At 48.1% G+C, this 16,772-nt stretch overlaps 1 protein-coding gene across 3 annotated transcripts; it reads left to right on the top strand.

The window, feature by feature from the left end:
* The first annotated feature begins 238 nt into the window (after positions 1 to 238).
* On the top strand, positions 239 to 15,135 carry LOC139273770 (zinc finger protein 664-like). Of its 3 annotated transcripts, none has more exons than XM_070890841.1 (2): positions 239 to 291; positions 14,351 to 15,135. In XM_070890841.1, exon 2 carries the CDS (start codon positions 14,460 to 14,462, stop codon positions 15,048 to 15,050), a length of 591 nt encoding a protein of 196 aa, XP_070746942.1. In that variant the 5' UTR covers positions 239 to 291; positions 14,351 to 14,459; the 3' UTR covers positions 15,051 to 15,135. The 3 variants fall into 3 exon arrangements, with proteins under 3 accessions (XP_070746942.1, XP_070746941.1, XP_070746944.1); XM_070890840.1 differs by lacking the exon at positions 239 to 291 and adding an exon at positions 4,201 to 4,445; XM_070890843.1 differs by lacking the exon at positions 239 to 291 and adding an exon at positions 10,861 to 11,021.
* Positions 15,136 to 16,772: the final 1,637 nt, after the last annotated feature.

Here is a 16,772-nt window from a genome sequence, read left to right as displayed (position 1 = left end):
ACATAGATCCATGACATAATTTACATCCACCTGAGAGGTCAGAACGATCCTCAGTTTAACGTCTCATCCAAAAGATGGCCCCTCCAACAGTGCAGCACTCCCTCAGCACTGCACTGGAGGGTCAGCCTCGATTTAAATATTCAGGTTGCTGGAATGGGATTCGAATCAACAACCTTCTGGGCTCAGAGGCGAGTGTGCTACCCACTGAACCACAGCTGACACAGGAGCGATTATCATGAATAAATAAATATAAGGAGCTATTCGGAGGTGACCAAAAGCTTGGTCAAAGAGGTAGGTTTTAAGGAGCATCTTAACGGATGAGAGAGAGAGGTGGAGAGGTTTAGGGAGGGAATTTCAGAGCTTGGGGCCTCGGCGGCTGAAGGCAGGGCCACTGATGGTGGAGTGATGGTAATCCAGGGATGTGCAAGAGGCCAGAATTGGAGCAGCTCAGAGATTGCGGAGGGTTGTTGCGGTGGGGAGGTTACAGAGATCTGGGAATGTTGTACATCTGGAGGAGGTTACAGAGATAGGGAGGGTTGTAGGGCTGGAGAAGGGACTGAGATAGGGAGGGGTGTAGGGGCTAGAGAAGGTTACAGAAATAGGGAGGGGTGTATGGCTGGAGAAGGTTACAGAGATAGGGAGGGTTGTAGGGCTGGTGGAAATTACAGAGAGGTAGGGTTGTAGAGCTAGTGGAGGTGACACAGATATGGAGGGTTGTAGGGCTGAAGGAGGTTACAGAGTTATGGAGGGTTGTAGGGCTGGAGGAGGTGACAGAGATATGGAGGATTGTCAGGCTGGAGGAGGTTACAGAGATATGGAGGGTTGTAGAGCTAGTGGAGGTGATACAGATATGGAAGGTTGTAGGGCTGGAGGAGGTTACAGAGTTATGGAGGGTTGTCGGGCTGGAGGAGGTGACCGAGATATGGAGGGTTGTAGGGCTGGAGGAGGTTACAGAGATATGGAGGGTTGTAGGGCTGGTGGAGATTACAGAGAGAGGGAGGGGGGACCGAGGCCATGGAACGATTTGCAAACAAGGATGGATAATTTTAAAATTGAGGCGTTGCCGGAGCGGAAGCCAATGTAGGTCAGCGATCACAGGGCTGGGATGGGTGGTGTGGGGTGTGTGGGAGTGGAGGGTGTGGTGGTGATGGGTGAATGGAAATTGGTGCGAGATAGGATAGGGGACAGCAGGAGTTCGGGATGAGCTGAAGTTCATGGCGGGTGGAAGGTGGGTGGTGGGCCAGAAGTGGTTTGGAAGAGTTGAGTCTGGAGGTAACGGTGCCAATTCCCACTGGGGGTCCGGGTTCCACGGGCACTGGCTGCCCTCCCTTAGCTCAGGGTCAGCAGGGTATTCAACTGGGGGGTGAATCACAGCCGATCGCCATACTTCTGCTCACTCAGTCACACACTTTCGAGCTTGGAGTTCTTGGATCCTGATCAGGACCAGTGAACACTCCACAGGCCGGGGAGGGAGCCGGGGCCATTCATGCTGTGTGTGTGTGTGTCTGTGTGTGTGTGGATCAGGCTCAGTACCACACTGGGTGTGAGATCAGGCTAACTCAGCACAGGCCAGGGATGGAGCCTGAGCATTGGGCCCTCATCTTTCAGCACCACACTGATCCATTTCCTGAGATGCGGTTTTAAACACCTACTTCCCCGGTTCTGATGACAGAGAGTTTAATGCCCAGTTTGCAATTATGATCGGGACTCAAAGGGCCAACTGGGCCTCCTCCTGTTCCTGTGTAACAGGCTCGAGGGGGCTGAACGGCCTCCTCCTGTTCCTGTGTAACAGGCTTGAAGGGGCTGAATGGGCCTCCTCCTGTTCCTGTGTAACAGGCTTGAGGGGCCGAATAGGCCTCCTCCTGTTCCTGTGTAACAGGCTCGAGCGGCTGAATGGGCCTCCTGTTCCTGTGTAACAGGCTCGAGCGGCTGAATAGGCCTCCTCCTGTTCCTGTGTAACAGGCTTAAGGGATTGAACGGCCTCCTCCTGTTCCTGTGTAACAGGTTCAAGGGGGCTGAATGGGCCTCCTCCTGTTCCTCTGTAACAGGCTCGAGAGGCTGAATGGCCTCCTCCTGTTCCTGAGTAACAGGCTCGAGGGGCTGAATGGCCTCCTCCTGTTTCTGTGTAACAGGCTCAAGCTGCTGAACGGCCTCCTCCTGTTCCTGTGTAACAGGCTCGAGGGGCTGAATGGTCCTCCTCCTGTTCCTGTGTAACAGGCTCGAGGGGCTGAATGGTCCTCCTCCTGTTCCTGTGTAACAGGCTCGAGGGGCTGAATGGTCCTCCTCCTGTTCCTGTGTAACAGGCTCGAGGGGCTGAATGGTCCTCCTCCTGTTCCTGTGTAACAAGCTCGTGGGTCCATCGCCCAAGAGGGATTTCTAGGCCCGTGTCTGTCTCTCTCTCTCTCACACAACAACAGCAACTTTTATTTCTGTAATGCCTTTAACATAGTAAAATATTCCGAGGGGCTTCACAGCAGTGTTACAAGGCAAAACAGATAAATGTGACACTGAGTCACACAAGAAGAAATTACAGCAGATGACCAAAAGCTTGATTAAAGTGGTAGGTTTTAACATAAGAACATAAGAAATAGGAACAAGAGTAGGCCATACGGCCCCTGTAGCCTGCTCCGCCATTCAATAAGATCATGGTTGATCCGATCATGGACTCAGCTCCATTTCCCTGCCCGCTCTCCATAACCCCTTATTGTTTAACAAACTGTCTATTTCTGTTTTAAATTTATTCAATGTCCCAGTTTCCAAAGCTCTCTAAGGCAGCAAATTCCACAGATTTACAACCCTTTGAGAGAAGAAATTTCTCCTCATCTCAGTTTTAAATGGGCAGCCCCTTATTCTAAGGTCATGCCCTCTAGTTCTAGTCTCCCCCATCAGTGGAAACATCCTCTCTGCATCCACCTCGTCAAGCCCCCTCATAATCTTATACGTTTCGATAAGATCACCTCTCATTCTTCTGAATTCCAATGAGTAGAGGCCCAACCTACTCAACCTTTCCTCATAAGTCAACCCCTCATCTCCAGAATCAACCTAGTGAACCTACTCTGAACTGCCTCCAAAGCAAGTATATCCTTTGGTAAATATGGAAACCAAAACTGCATGCAGTATTCTAGGTGTGGCCTCACCAATATCTTATATAGCTGTAGCAAGACTTCCCTGCTTTTATATTCCATCCCCTTAACAATAAAGGCCAAGATACCTTTGGCCTTTCTGATCACTTGCTGTACTTGCATAATATCCTTTTGTGTTTCATGAACAAGTACCCCCAGGTCCTGCTGTACTGCGGCACTTAGCAATCTTTCTCCATTTAAATAATAACTTGCTCTTTGATTTTTTTCTGCCAAAGTGCATGACCTCACACTTTCCAAAATTATATTCCATCTGCCAAATTTTTGCCCACTCACTTAGCCTGTCTATGTCCTTTTGCAGATTTGTTGTGTCCTCCTCACACATTGCTTTTCCTCCCATTTTTGTATCATCAGCAGACTTGGCTACGTTACACTCAGTCCCTTCTTCCAAGTCGCTAATATAGATTGTACATAGTTGGGGTCCCAGCACTGATCCCTGCAGCACCCCACTAGTTACTGTTTGCCAACCAGAGAATGAACCATTTATCCCGACTCTCTATTTTAAGGAGCGCCTTAAAGGAGGAAAGAGCGGTAGAGAGGAGAGGTTTAGGGAGGGAGTTCCAGAGCTTGGGGCCCAAAACTGAAGGCCCGGACAGCGATGGTTGAGCGATTATAATCAGGGATGTTCAAGAGGGCAGAATTAGAGGAGCGCAGACATCTTGGGGCTTGTGGGGCTGGAGGAGATTACAGAGATAGGGAGGGGCGAGGGCCATGGAGGGATTTGTAAACAAGGATGAGAATTTTGAAATCAAGGTGTTGCTTAACCTCAAGCCAGTGTAGGTCAGCGAGCACAGGGGGAGATGGGTGAGCAGGACTTGGTGCAAGTCAGGAAACAGGCAGCCAAGTTTTGGATCACCTCTAGTTTACGTAGGGTAGAATGTGGGAGATCATTCAGGAGTGAGTTGGAATAGTCAAGTCTAGAGGTAACAAAGGCATGGATGAGGGTTTCGGCAGCGGATGAGCTGAGGCAGGGGCGGAGACAGGCAATGTTACGGAAGTGGGACATGTTTACGTACACTGTTTGTTTGTTTCTTTCTCTCTCTCTCTCTGCGTCTCTCACACACACTGACCCAACAATTCCGGTCGAAGGCTTCCTGCCTGCCTTTGCCTTGACCACTGAATGCGATCCGCACCAACCTTTTGATCCTGTGCCTTCGGAGAATTGCGTTCTCAACCGACAGATCCTGGGCAGCGGATGGCGTCACACCTCAAAACCTGCTAAAATGCACAACGGAAAAGTCCAGGCCACTGTAGTTTTAACTGTTCACAGCCTGCAGCAATGAACGTGGCTGGTAAAACATTAGAGTGAGATGTTTCTTTATTGTTTTTAAAGACTATTGTAATCCTTTAGACCAGTTTAAAGACTTTTAAATTGACTCTAAAAAATGAAAATAGTTTTTAAGGGCTGGATTTTCATTACTGTCTATTTCAGGGTGTTAATCATGGCGGGGCGGTAATTACAGTACCCGGGAATAGTTTGCGCCTCAGTCAGTAAAATTCATCAGCTGAGCCCTGGGTGGAGTGGAGTGCTAAGGGAGGCATTACACACCTCTTATAGGGCGCAAGGTCGGCTGAGCAACGGGAAATCTGTTGTTAAAGAGCCGGCCTCGGAGCTCCCGAAGAGAGGCTTCTGCGGCAAAAAGTAAATCGCAACTAAAAACACAACAAACATTCCCAATACCTTAAACAGCCCACACTAAGCTGGACTGGGGGCAGTTTACAGAGATAGAGAGGGTTGTAGGGGCTGGAGGAGGTTACAGAGATAAGAAGGTTGTAGGTGGAGGAGGTTACATAGAAAATAGGTGCAGGAATAGGCCATTCGGCCCTTCAAGCCTGCACCACCATTCAATAAGATCATGGCTGATCATTTTTGCAACTTAGTATCCCATTCCTGCTTTCTCTCCATACCCCTTGATCCCTTTAGCCGTAAGGGCCACATCTAACTCCATTTTGAATATATCTAACGAACTGGCCTCAACAACTTTCTGTGGTAGAGAATTCCACAGGTTCACAATTCTCTGAGTTCAGAAGTTTCTCCTCATCTCGGTCCTAAATGGCTTACCCCTTACCCTTAAACTGTGACCCCTGGTTCTGTACTTCCCCAACATTGGGAACATTCTTCCTGCATTTAACCTGTCCAATCCCGTCAGAATTTTATGTTTCTATGAGATCCCCTCTCATTCTTCTAAATTCTATAAGCCTAGTCGATCCAGTCTTTCTTCATAGGTCAGTCCTGCCATCCCGGGAATCAGTCTGGTGAACCTTTGCTGCACTCCCTCAATAGCAAGAATGTCCTTCCTCAGATTAGGAGACCAAAACTGTACACAATATTCAAGGTGTGGCCTCACCAAGGCCCTGTACAACTGCAGTAAGACCTGCCTGCTCCTATACTCAAATCCTCTCGCTATGAAGCCAACATGCCATTTGCCTTCTTCACCGCCTGCTGTAACTGCATTCCAATTTTCAATGACTGATGAACCATGACACCCAGGTCTCATTGCACCTCACCTTTTCCTAGTCACCATTCAGGTAATATTCTGCCTTCCTGTTTTTGCCACCAAAGTGGATAACCTCACATTTATCTAGATTATACTGCATCTGCCATGCATTTACCCACTCACCTAACCTGTCCAAGTCAATCTGCAGCCTCTTAGCATTCTCGTCACAGCTCACACTGCCACCTAGCTTAGTGTCATCTGCAAACTAGAAGATATTTAATTCAATTCCTTCATCTAAATCATTAATGTAGAAATAGGGAGGATTGTAGGGACTGTAGGAGGTTACAGAGATAGGTAGGGTTGTCAGGGCTGGAGCAGGTGACCGAGATAGGGAGGGTTGTAGAGGTTGAAGGAGGTTACAGAGATAGGGAGGGTTGTCGGGCTGGTGGAGGTTACAGAAAGAGGGAGGGTTGTAGGGCTGGTGGAGGTTACAGAAAGAGGGAGGGTTGTCGGTCTGGTGGAGGTTACAAAGATAGGGAGGGTTGTAGAGGTTGAAGGAGGTTACAGAGATCGGGAGGGTTGTAGGGCTGGTGGAGTTTACAGCGATAGGGAAGTTTGTAGGGCTGGAGGAGGTTACAGAGATAGGGAGGCTTGTAGGTGCTGGAAGAGATTACAGAGATAGGGAGGGTTGTAGGGGCTGGAGGAGGTTACAGAAATAGGGAGGTTTGTAGGTGCTCGAGGAGTTTACATAGATAGGGACAGTTGTAGGGGCTGGAGGAGGTTACAGAGATAGGGAAACAAAGAAACATAGAAAATAGGTGCAGGAGTAGGCCATTCGGCCCTTCGAGCCTGCACTGCCATTCAATAAGATTATGATTGATCCTACCCTCAGTATCCCTTTCTCTCCATATCCCTTGATCCTCTTAGCCATAAGGGCCATATCTAACTCCCTCTTGAATATATCCAATGAACTGGCATCAACAACTCTCTGCGGCAGGGAATTCCACAGGTTAACAACTCTCTGAGTGAAGAAGTTTCTCCTCATCTCAGTCCTAAATGGGCTGCCCCTTATCCTAAGACTGTGTCCCCTGGTTCTGGACTTCCCCAACATCGGGAACATTCTTTCCGCATCTATCTTGTCCAGTCCTGTCAGAATCTTATATGTTTCTATGAGATCCCCTCTCATCCTTCTAAACTCCAGTGTATAAAGGCCCAGTTGATCCAGTCTCTCCTCATATGTCAGTCCAGCCATCCCTGGAATCAGTCTGGTAAACCTTCGCTGCACTCCCTCAATAACAAGAACATCCTTCCTCAGATTAGGAGACCAAAAATGAACACAATATTCCAGGTGAGGCCTCACCAAGGCCCTGTACAACTGCAATAAGACTTACCTGCTTCTATACTCAAATCCCCTAGCTATGAAGGCCAACATACCATTTGCCTTCTTCACCGCCTGCTGTACCTGCATGCCAACTTTCAATGACTGATGAACCATGACACTCAGGTCTCGCTGCACCTCCCCTTTTCCTAATGTGCTGCCATTCAGATAATATTCTGCCTTTGTGTTTTTGCCCCCAAAGTAGATAACCTCACATTTATCCACATTATACTGCATCTGCCATGTTTTTGCCCACTCGCCTAACCTGTCCAAGTCACCCTGCAGCCTCTGAGCATCCTCCTCACAGCTCACACCGCCACCCAGTTTTGTGTCATCTGCAAACTTGGAGATATTACACTCAATTCCATCATTTAAATCATTAATATATATTGTAAAGAGCTGGGGTCCCAGCACTGAGAGCTGCGGCACTCCACTAGTCACTGCCTGCCATTCTGAAAAGGACCTGTTTTTCCCGACTCTCTGCTTCCTGTCTGCCAACCAGTTCTCTATCCATGTCAGTACATTACCCCCAATACCACGTGCTTTGATTTTGCGCACCAATCTCTTGTGTGGGACCTTGTCAAAAGCCTTTTGAAAGTCCAAATACACCACATCCACTGGTTCTCCCTTGTCAACTCTACTAGTTACATCCTTAAAAAATTCCAGAAGATTTGTCAAGCATGATTTCCCTTTCATAAATCCATACTGACTTGGACCGATCCTGTCATTGCTTTCCAAATGCGCTGCTATTTCATCCTTAATGATTGATTCCAACATTTTCCCCACTACTGATGTCAGGCTAACCGGTTTATAATTACCCATTTTCTCTCTCCCTCCTTTTTTAAAAAGTGGTGTTACATTAGCTACCCTCCAATCCATAGGAACTGATCCAGAGTCCATGGAATGTTGGAAAATGACCACCAATGCATCTACTATTTCTAGGACCACTTCCTTAAGTACTCTGGGATGCAGACTATCAGATCCTGGGGATTTATCGGCCTTCAATCCCATCAATTTCCTTAACACCATTTCCTGACTAATAAGGATTTCCCTCAGTTCCCGCTCCTCGCTAGACCCTCGGTCCCCTAGTATTTTCGGGAGGTTCTTTGTGTCTTCCTTAGTGAAGACAGAACCAAATAATTTGTTTAATTGTTCTGCCATTTCCTTATTCCCCATTATAAATTCACCTGATTCTAGCTGCAAGGGACCTACATTAGCCTTCACTAATCTTTTTCTCTTCACATATTTATAGAAGCTTTTGCAGTCAGTTTTTATGTTCCCTGCAAGCTTACTCTCATACTCTATTTTCCCGCTTCTAATTAAACCGTTAGTCCTCCTCTGCTAAATTCTAAATTTCTCCCAGTCCTCAGGTTTGCTGCTTTTTCTGGCCAATTTATATGCCTCTTCCTTGGATTTAACATTATCCTTAATTTCCCTTGTTAGCCACGGTTGAGCCACTTTCTCAATTTTATTCTTACACCACACAGGGATGTACAATTGTTGTAGTTCATCCATGTGATCTTTAAATGTCTGCCGTTGCCTATCTACCATGGGATTGGCTTGATAGCTCTTTGTCGGCCGGCATGGACACGATGGGCTCCTTCAATGCTGTAAACTTCTGTGATTCTATGGTCCTGTACTTACAGTGATGAAGTTTGTAAATTATGAGAAATATAGAAGATTAAGGGGTGATGTAATTGAGGTGTTTAAGATGATTAAAGGAGTTGATGGGGTGGATGGAGAGAAACTATTTCCTCTGGTGAGGGAGTCCACAACAAGGGGACACAACCTTAAAATCAGAGCTCGGCCATTCAGGGCTAATGTCAGGAAGCACTCCCTCACACAAATGCTGATTGGCTGTTTCTCTTGTCTGGAGAGTCTAGAACTAGGGGTCATAGTCTCAGGATAACGGACGGCCATTTAGGACTGAGATGTGGAGAAATGTCTTCACTCAAAGGGTTGTGAATCTTTGGAATTCTCTGCCCCAAAGAGCTGTGGATGTTCAGTCATTGAGTATATTCAGGGCTGAGATCGATAGATGTTTGGACACTAAAGGAATCAAGGGATATGGGGATAGGGCGGGAAAGTGGAGTTGAGGTAGAAGATCAGCCATGATCTTGTTGAATGGCGGTGTTACTGTGTTTTGGGCAGTGGGGGGGAGATTACTGTGTTTTGGGCAGTGGGGGGGGGTGTTACTGTGCTTTGGGCAGTGGTGGTGTTACTGTGTTTTGGGCGGTGGTGGGGCGGTGGTGTTACTGTGTTTTGGGCAGCGCGGGGGGGGGGGGTTACTGTGTTTGGGGCAGTGCGGGGGTACTGTGTTTTGAGCAGTGGGGGGGTGGTGTTACTGTGTTTTGGGCAGTGGGGGGGGGTTACTGTGTTTTGGGCAGTGGGGGGGGGTTACTGTGTTTTGGGCAGTGGGGGGGGGGGTTACTGTGTTTTGGGCAGTGGGGGCGGTGTTACTGTGTTTTGGGCAGTGGGGGGGGGGAGGTTACTGTGTTTTGGGCAGTGGGGGGGGGGTTACTGTGTTTTGGGCAGTGGGGGGGGGGTTACTGTGTTTTGGGCAGTGGGGGGGGGGGTTACTGTGTTTTGGGCAGTGGTGGGGGAGGTGCTGTGTTTTGGGCAGTGTGGGGGTGGGGGGGTTACTGTGTTTTGGGCAGTGGGGGGAGGAGGTGTTACTGTGTTTTGGGCAGTGGGGGTGGTGTTACCGTGTTTTGGGCAGTGGGGGTGGTGTTACCGTGTTTTGGGCAGTGGGAGGGGTGTTACTGTGTTTTGGGCAGTGGGGGTGGTGTTACCGTGTTTTGGGCAGTGTGGGGGTGGTTACTGTGTTTTGGGCAGTGGTGGGGGTGTTACTGTGTTTTGGGCAGTGGGGGGGGGCGGTTACTGTGTTTGGGGCAGTGGGGGGAGGGGGGGGTTGTTGCTGTGTTTTGGGCAGTGGGGGGGGGGTGTGTTACTGTGTTTTTGGCAGTGGGAGGGTTACTGTGTTTTTGGCAGTGGGGGGGGGGTGTTACTTTGTTTTGGGCCGTGTGGGGGGGATGTTACTGTGTTTTGGGCAGTGGTGGGGTGTTACTGTGTTTTGGGCAGTGGTGGGGTGTTACTGTGTTTTGGGCAGTGGGGGGGGGTTACTATGTTTGGGGCAGTGGGGGTGGTATTACTGTGTTTTGGGCAGTGGGGGTGGTATTACTGTGTTTTGGGCAGTGGGGGAGGGGGGGTGTTACTGTGTTTTGGGCAGTGGGGGGGGTTACTATATTTGGGGCAGTGGGGGTGGTATTACTGTGTTTTAGGCAGTGGGGGGGGGGGTTATTACTGTGTTTTGGGCAGTGGGGGTGGTATTACTGTGTTTTGGGCAGTGGGGGGAGGGCGGGGTTGTTGCTGTGTTTTGGGCAGTGGGGAGGGGAGGTTTCTGTGTTTGGGGCAGTGGAGGGGTACTGTGTTTTGGGCAGTGAGGGGGGGGGTACTGTGTTTTGGGCAGTGGGGGGAGGGCGGGGTTGTTGCTGTGTTTTGGGCAGTGGGGGGGGAGGTTTCTGTGTTTGGGGCAGTGGGTGGGGGTGTTACCGGGTTTGGGCAGTGGGGGGGGGGGTGTTACCGGGTTTGGGCAGTGGGGGGGGGGTGTTACCGGGTTTGGGCAGTGCGGGGGGGTGTTACCGGGTTTGGGCAGTGCGGGGGGGTGTTACCGGGTTTGGGCAGTGGGGGGGGATGTTACCGGGTTTGGGCAGTGGGGGGGGGGGTGTTTCCGGGTTTGAGCGGTGGGTTAATTGTGGTGGTTTTCGGGATGGTGCCTCGGGTCAATCGGTGGTTTGTGTGTTTGGGCCTAGTGCCGATGATGGGCCTCGGGCAGGATTTCTGTGTGGCCCGGGAGGGAGGCGGGTTGGAGCGGAGGTCCTGTTGTTCCCGAGGAAGGGATCAGTCTCCGCGTTTTTTTAGGGGGTTGATTTTAAGTCGCTGTTATGTTCTTTGCAGAGATTGAGTTTTGTACTTTGGTGGACTGCTTTTTATTTTGGGATTTTTAAATTAATTAATTGTAATTTTTAAATTATTTTTAAAAGAATTTTAAAAAACTATTTTTACGTGAGTATTTTTATGAATGACTGGGCTGTAGGGTGGGGAAGGGGATTATCAATGACTGGGCTGTAGGGTGGGGAAGGGGATTATCAATGACTGGGCTGTAGGGTGGGGAAGGGGATTATCAATGACTGGGCTGTATGGTGGGGAAGGGGGATTATCAATGACTGGGCTGTAGGGTGGGGAAGGGGGATTATCAATGACTGGACTGTAGGGTGGGGAAGGGGATTATCAATGACTGGGCTGTAGGGTGGGGAAGGGGATTATCAATGACTGGGCTGTAGGGTGGGGAAGGGGGATTATGGCCCTTAAATTGTGAATGGTTTTGGTGGGTTGATCAGGGTCTGTGCCGTGTTGACTGACCGTGTTGGGGCTGGACGGGGGGGTGAATTTAGGACGCAATTTTTTCTTTTTTTCAATTTATTTTTGTATGTGTACACTACGGGTCAACAGCAATAATTATCGGTTGGGGGTGTGTGAGGGGGGGGCGGGGGGACAAGGGGGAACAGGGAAATCACGGCACCGCAGCATACACTTACATTATTTAGTTCTAACTAATGGTACAGTTAGAGCTGGTACAGGAAAGGTTTTATTTAGAAGTGGAGAAAAATGAGAGAGAGGTTTTTTTAAAGACAGCACCGTGGGTCTGAAATCTGGATAGAGTGAGAGAGAAATCCACCAGGGAGGGGGGAGAAAAAGGTCAGAGGGGGATTTTTAGTGGGGAGGATTGAAACTCACTTCACGATCCGTCGTCAAGGTGGCTGATTGTAGTCTGTAGACCTAACGTTTCACACTTACTGGGGCTTCATCTGAGGCCAGGGAAAGCAAACAGGCGGGTGGTGGGGATTCAACAGTCAGAGAGTATTAGATCGAAAAGCTTAGTGAGAGGTTATGGAGGGTTTAGAACTCCTTACCTTCCACTAGGTCGGTCAAAACGAGAAGGGCTGTGAGGAGGGACAAGAACTATTTAAACCTACTGTTTTTCTCAGTGATGTGGTGTTAATTGTTTGCTTTGTCTGGTCTTCTGGTTCTTATTTCTCCTTCTGATGTGTTCTCTCTGTGTGGTCTGTTGTCCTATCTGTTTGTTCTGTAAAAATGTAGAGTCCGCCTTCTCTTTGTTAGTGTGTAGCATGTGATGCCTTACCTCGTTCAATGTCCGTGGTTTGGGGTGGGGATTTTTTGTAGGGGGGGGGGCTAATGTTTTAATTTCCTCGTGGTTTGTTTGTTTCTTTTCTGCCTTATATCTCCTTTTCCCTTACTTTCCATAAATTTTTGTTTTTGAGTTAAATAATTTAAAAAAAATGTTTATAAATACATTTTTTGTTTTGTTTTTTGTTATTGTTTAGGGGTTGGTTCTGTTATATTATTACTGTCGTAGTTTTGCTATCTGTTTTTATATTTCGTGCGAGTTTACTTTCATAGTCTATCTTCCCTTTCTTAATAATTTTTTTAGTCATTCTTTGCTGGCTTTTAAAAGCTTCCCAATCGTCTGTCCTCCCACTAGTTTTGGCTACTTTGTATGCCCTTGTTTTTAATTGGATACCGTCTTTTATTTCTTTATTTTGCCACAGATGGCTATTTTTTCTTTTACACCCTTTCCTCCTCACTGGAATATATTTTTCTTGAGAGTTATGAACTAGCTCCTTAAATGTACACCACTGTTCATCAACCGTCCTACACGTTACTCTATTTTCCCAGTCCACTTTAGGCAACTCTACCCTCATACCTTTGTAGTCTCCTTTATTTAAGCTTAGTATGCTGGTTTGAGATCCAACTTTCTCGCCCTCCATCTGAATCTGAAATTCAACTATGCTATGGTCACTCATTCCAAGGGGATCCTTTACCAGGAGATTGTTTATTAATCCTGTCTCATTACACAGGACTAGATCTAAGATAGCCAGCCCCCTGGTTGGTTCCATTACATATTGCTCCAGGAACCCGTCCCTTATGCACTCTATGAACTCTTCCTCAAGGCTACCCTGACCAATTTGATTTGTCCAATCAATACGGAGGTTAAAATCACCCATGGTTATTGCTGTTCCCTTTTTACAAGCACCCACTATTGCTTGGTTTATACTCCGACCAACAGAGTTGCTACTGTTAGGGGGCCGAAAGACTACGCCCACCAGTGACTTTTTCCCCTTATTATTCCTTATCTCCACCCAAACTGTTTCAACATCCTGATCATTTGAGCCAATGTCGTTTCTCACTATTGCAGTGATTCCATCCTTTATCAACACAGCTATTTTGTTTCCCTGGAGTTCCTATTATGAGTTTCAGAAACTTCGGTGCCAAGTGGACCAGGTGTTTAAAGATTTCTCTCTTTCCATGTTGCTGTTAGTTAAAGGTAGAGAGATTGATTTCCCCCTCATTATGCATCTTTAGTAGTTAAACAAAAATCCTTCCTGTTCGTAGTGAGTCACATTCTGCACTGGGGGAGATGGCTGGTGACTTCAGCCTTTAAAATACTCCTCCTCTTGTTCAAATCCCTCCAAGGCCTCGCCCCTCCCTATCTCTGTAACCTCCTCCAGCCTGCCAACCCTCTTAATAAGGAGAAACAATTTTCAGTGTCAGAAGGGTCGGTAACCAGAGTGGAGTTGAGGTAGAAGATCAGCCATGATCTTACTGAATGGTGGAGCAGGCTCGAGGGGCCAATGGGCCTACTCCTGCTCCAATTTCTTGTGTTCTTAAAGGCTAATGGAAATGCAGAACTCGATGTTGCCCATATAACTGAGGCTGGGGGCCAATTGAACAGGCTCAAGGGGCCGAATAGCCTATTCCTCTTTCTATGTTCCTACTTACAGTGATGACTTTTGTAAACAGCTTTTACAGGGGTTTAGAAGGGGAGGATACACCAAGGGGATTAAACCTGGGTCCCTCCTGTTCCTATGACTCAGTCACACTGGTCAGTGCCTGTACCCACTGAGCCATTGGGAGGATAGTCTAGTGACCCTGCTGGAAAATGCACGTGTGAGGCCTCAGGCGAGGGCAATGGAATAGCCTGTCGACACTCACTGTCGAGTTTCACACATGGACATTGGACACATGGGTCACATATTGGAGAGAAACTGCTGAGTGTAGAACTGAACCCAGCCAGAGTCAGCACATTCAGGGGGGGAGGGGGAGAGGAACCAGTGAGTGCAGAACTGAACCCAGCCAGAGTCAGATATTAGTGAACCAGTTGGGTTTTTACGACAATCCGGCCGCTTTCAAGGTCACTTTCTTGTCATGCATGCCCCACAAATTAGCAGATTCATTAAATTCAAATTACTAATCTGCCTCTTTGTGGGTTCTTTCTCAAACTCCCTTTTTCCTGTTTTAAATTAATTTTACAGGATATTAGAAGGGGAGGATTTGCAGACGGGAAACTCAAATCGCAGACCGTATCAAGATCTGACAGCGTCACTCGATTCATCTGGACCTGAATATCATCGGCCTCTCAATATGGAAGCAAAAAGCACCGTTGACAGTGGGGAGAAAGTGTACACATGTTCTGTGTGTGGACGAGGCTTCAGCCGAATCTCTGGCCTATCGAGACACAAGCGCAGTCACACCGGGGAGAGGCCGTTCACCTGCTCCGAGTGTGGGAAGGGATTCACTCAGTTATCCAGCCTGCTGACACACCAGCGAGTTCACACTGGGGAGAGGCCATTCACCTGCTCCGAGTGTGGGAAGGGATTCACTCGTTCATCCCACCTTCTGATACACCAGCGAGTTCACACTGACGAGAGACCTTTTAAATGTCCGGACTGTGGGAACTGCTATAAAAGATCTGGGGAACTGACATACCATCAACATGTTCACAATGGGGAGAGACCATTCAGGTGCTCTCACTGCGGGACTGGGTTCAGTCAATCATCTAAACTCGCTGTACACCAGCGCACTCACACTGGGGAGAGGCCGTTTACCTGTTCTGAGTGTGGGAAGGGATTCACTCAGTCATCCGACCTTTTGAGACACCAGCGAGTTCACACTGACGAGAGACCTTTTAAATGCCCAGACTGCAGGAAGTGCTATAAAAGTTCCAGGAACTGAGCTGCCATCAACGTGTTCACACAGGGGAGAGGCCGTTCACCTGCTCTGAGTGTGGGAAGGGATTCACTCGTTCATCCAACCTGCTGACACACCAGCGAGTTCACAAGTGACTGCGGGGGTTGGATTCTGCTGTTATTGCTGTTCATTCTGACAGTTGGGGTTTGTTTCTGCTGATGTTAATAACCCTATAACTGGGCTGGAGTTTAATATTCTGGATGAATGGGAAATAAATCAGCTTTGCTTTAAACACATTGCTGTAGATTTTTGTCTTTCCCACCTGAGTGTTTAGCATCACCTGGCTGGAGCTCAGAGAGGACAATCTGGGGGGAGGATCATACGGTGGGAACAGAACTTCAGCCTGGACACAGTCCTTCAGGGCCACACTGAGAGGGGCAAACAGCACGTTGGTCTTTCTCGTCTGTCTGCACTGACAGCAAAGTCGCCATGCAGGTTAATCTTGAGCTGTGTAAGAAATGTTCCCAGTGCTCTCTTCCATGGTTCAGACTCCTTTAGAAATGAACCCCAGTGCTTTGTTTACTTTTTAAATGGCTGTATTAACCCGCGTCGCTACTTTTAGTGATTTGTGTATCTGTACCCCTCGATCCCTTTGCCGCTCAACCCCATTTATACTCTTATTTCCCAAACAGAATGTGGCCTCCTTATTCTTCCTACCAAAACGCACCACCTCACACTGATCTATACTGAAATTCATTTGCCAATTACACGCGCATTCTGCAAACTTATTAATGTCTTGCATTTTGTCACAGTCTTCCTCAGTATTAACTCTACCTCCCAATTTGTGTCATCTAAAAATTTGGAAATTGTACTTCTGATTCCTGAGTCCAAATCCTTTATTTAAATGGTGAAAAACAGTGGTCCCAGCACCGATCCCTGTGGAACACCACCTCCCACCTATTGCTAGAACAGTGGTCCCAGCACCGATCCCTGTGGAACACCACCTCCCACCTATTGCCAGAACAGTGGTCCCAGCACTGATCCCTGTGGAACATCACCTCCCACCTATTACCAGAACCGTGGTCCCAGCACCGATCCCTGTGGAACACCAACTCCCACCTATTGCCGGAACAGTGGTCCCAGCACCGATCCTTGTGGAACACCACCTCCCACCTATTGCCAGAACAATGGTCCCAGCACCGATCCCTGTGGAACACCACCTCCCACCTATTGCCAGAACAGTGGTCCCAGCACAGATCCCTGTGGAACACCACTCCCACCCTTTGCCAGTCTGAGTAGCTACTCTTAACCCCTACTCTCTGTTTCTTGTTTTATAACCAGCTTGCTATCCACAACAGTATGTAAGATCTACAAGATGACCAAAGTCAGGCCGCGTGGAGTGAAGGGCCAGGCAGCAGAGTGGATGGAAAAATGGCTGCTTAACAGAAATCATTTGTTGGAGTTGAGGGCAGTTTGTTGCCATATTTTCATCCATTCTGTTACCTGACCTTTGACTCCACACGACCTGACCGTGGTCATTTTGTCAGACGGTACATACTGCAGACACAGTGAACCAGTGGTGGGAGGGGGTGGAGATTGAGTCCTGGACAGGGACATTGATGAAGTGGATTTCTCTGAGTTTTGAGGCAGCGCTAGTGGCATTTTCACCTCTTTCCAGTTTTTAAAATAATCTTATTGCCAGTTTATTAAAGCCATTAAAAGCCTCTCCGATAGGTCGTACAATACAATGAGGCCTGATAGCTTTCT

Source organism: Pristiophorus japonicus, chromosome 9, assembly GCF_044704955.1.
Source record: "Pristiophorus japonicus isolate sPriJap1 chromosome 9, sPriJap1.hap1, whole genome shotgun sequence".
In the NCBI taxonomy this organism is placed as follows: domain Eukaryota; kingdom Metazoa; phylum Chordata; class Chondrichthyes; family Pristiophoridae; genus Pristiophorus; species Pristiophorus japonicus.
This window is presented reverse-complemented; position numbering and strand designations above follow the sequence as displayed.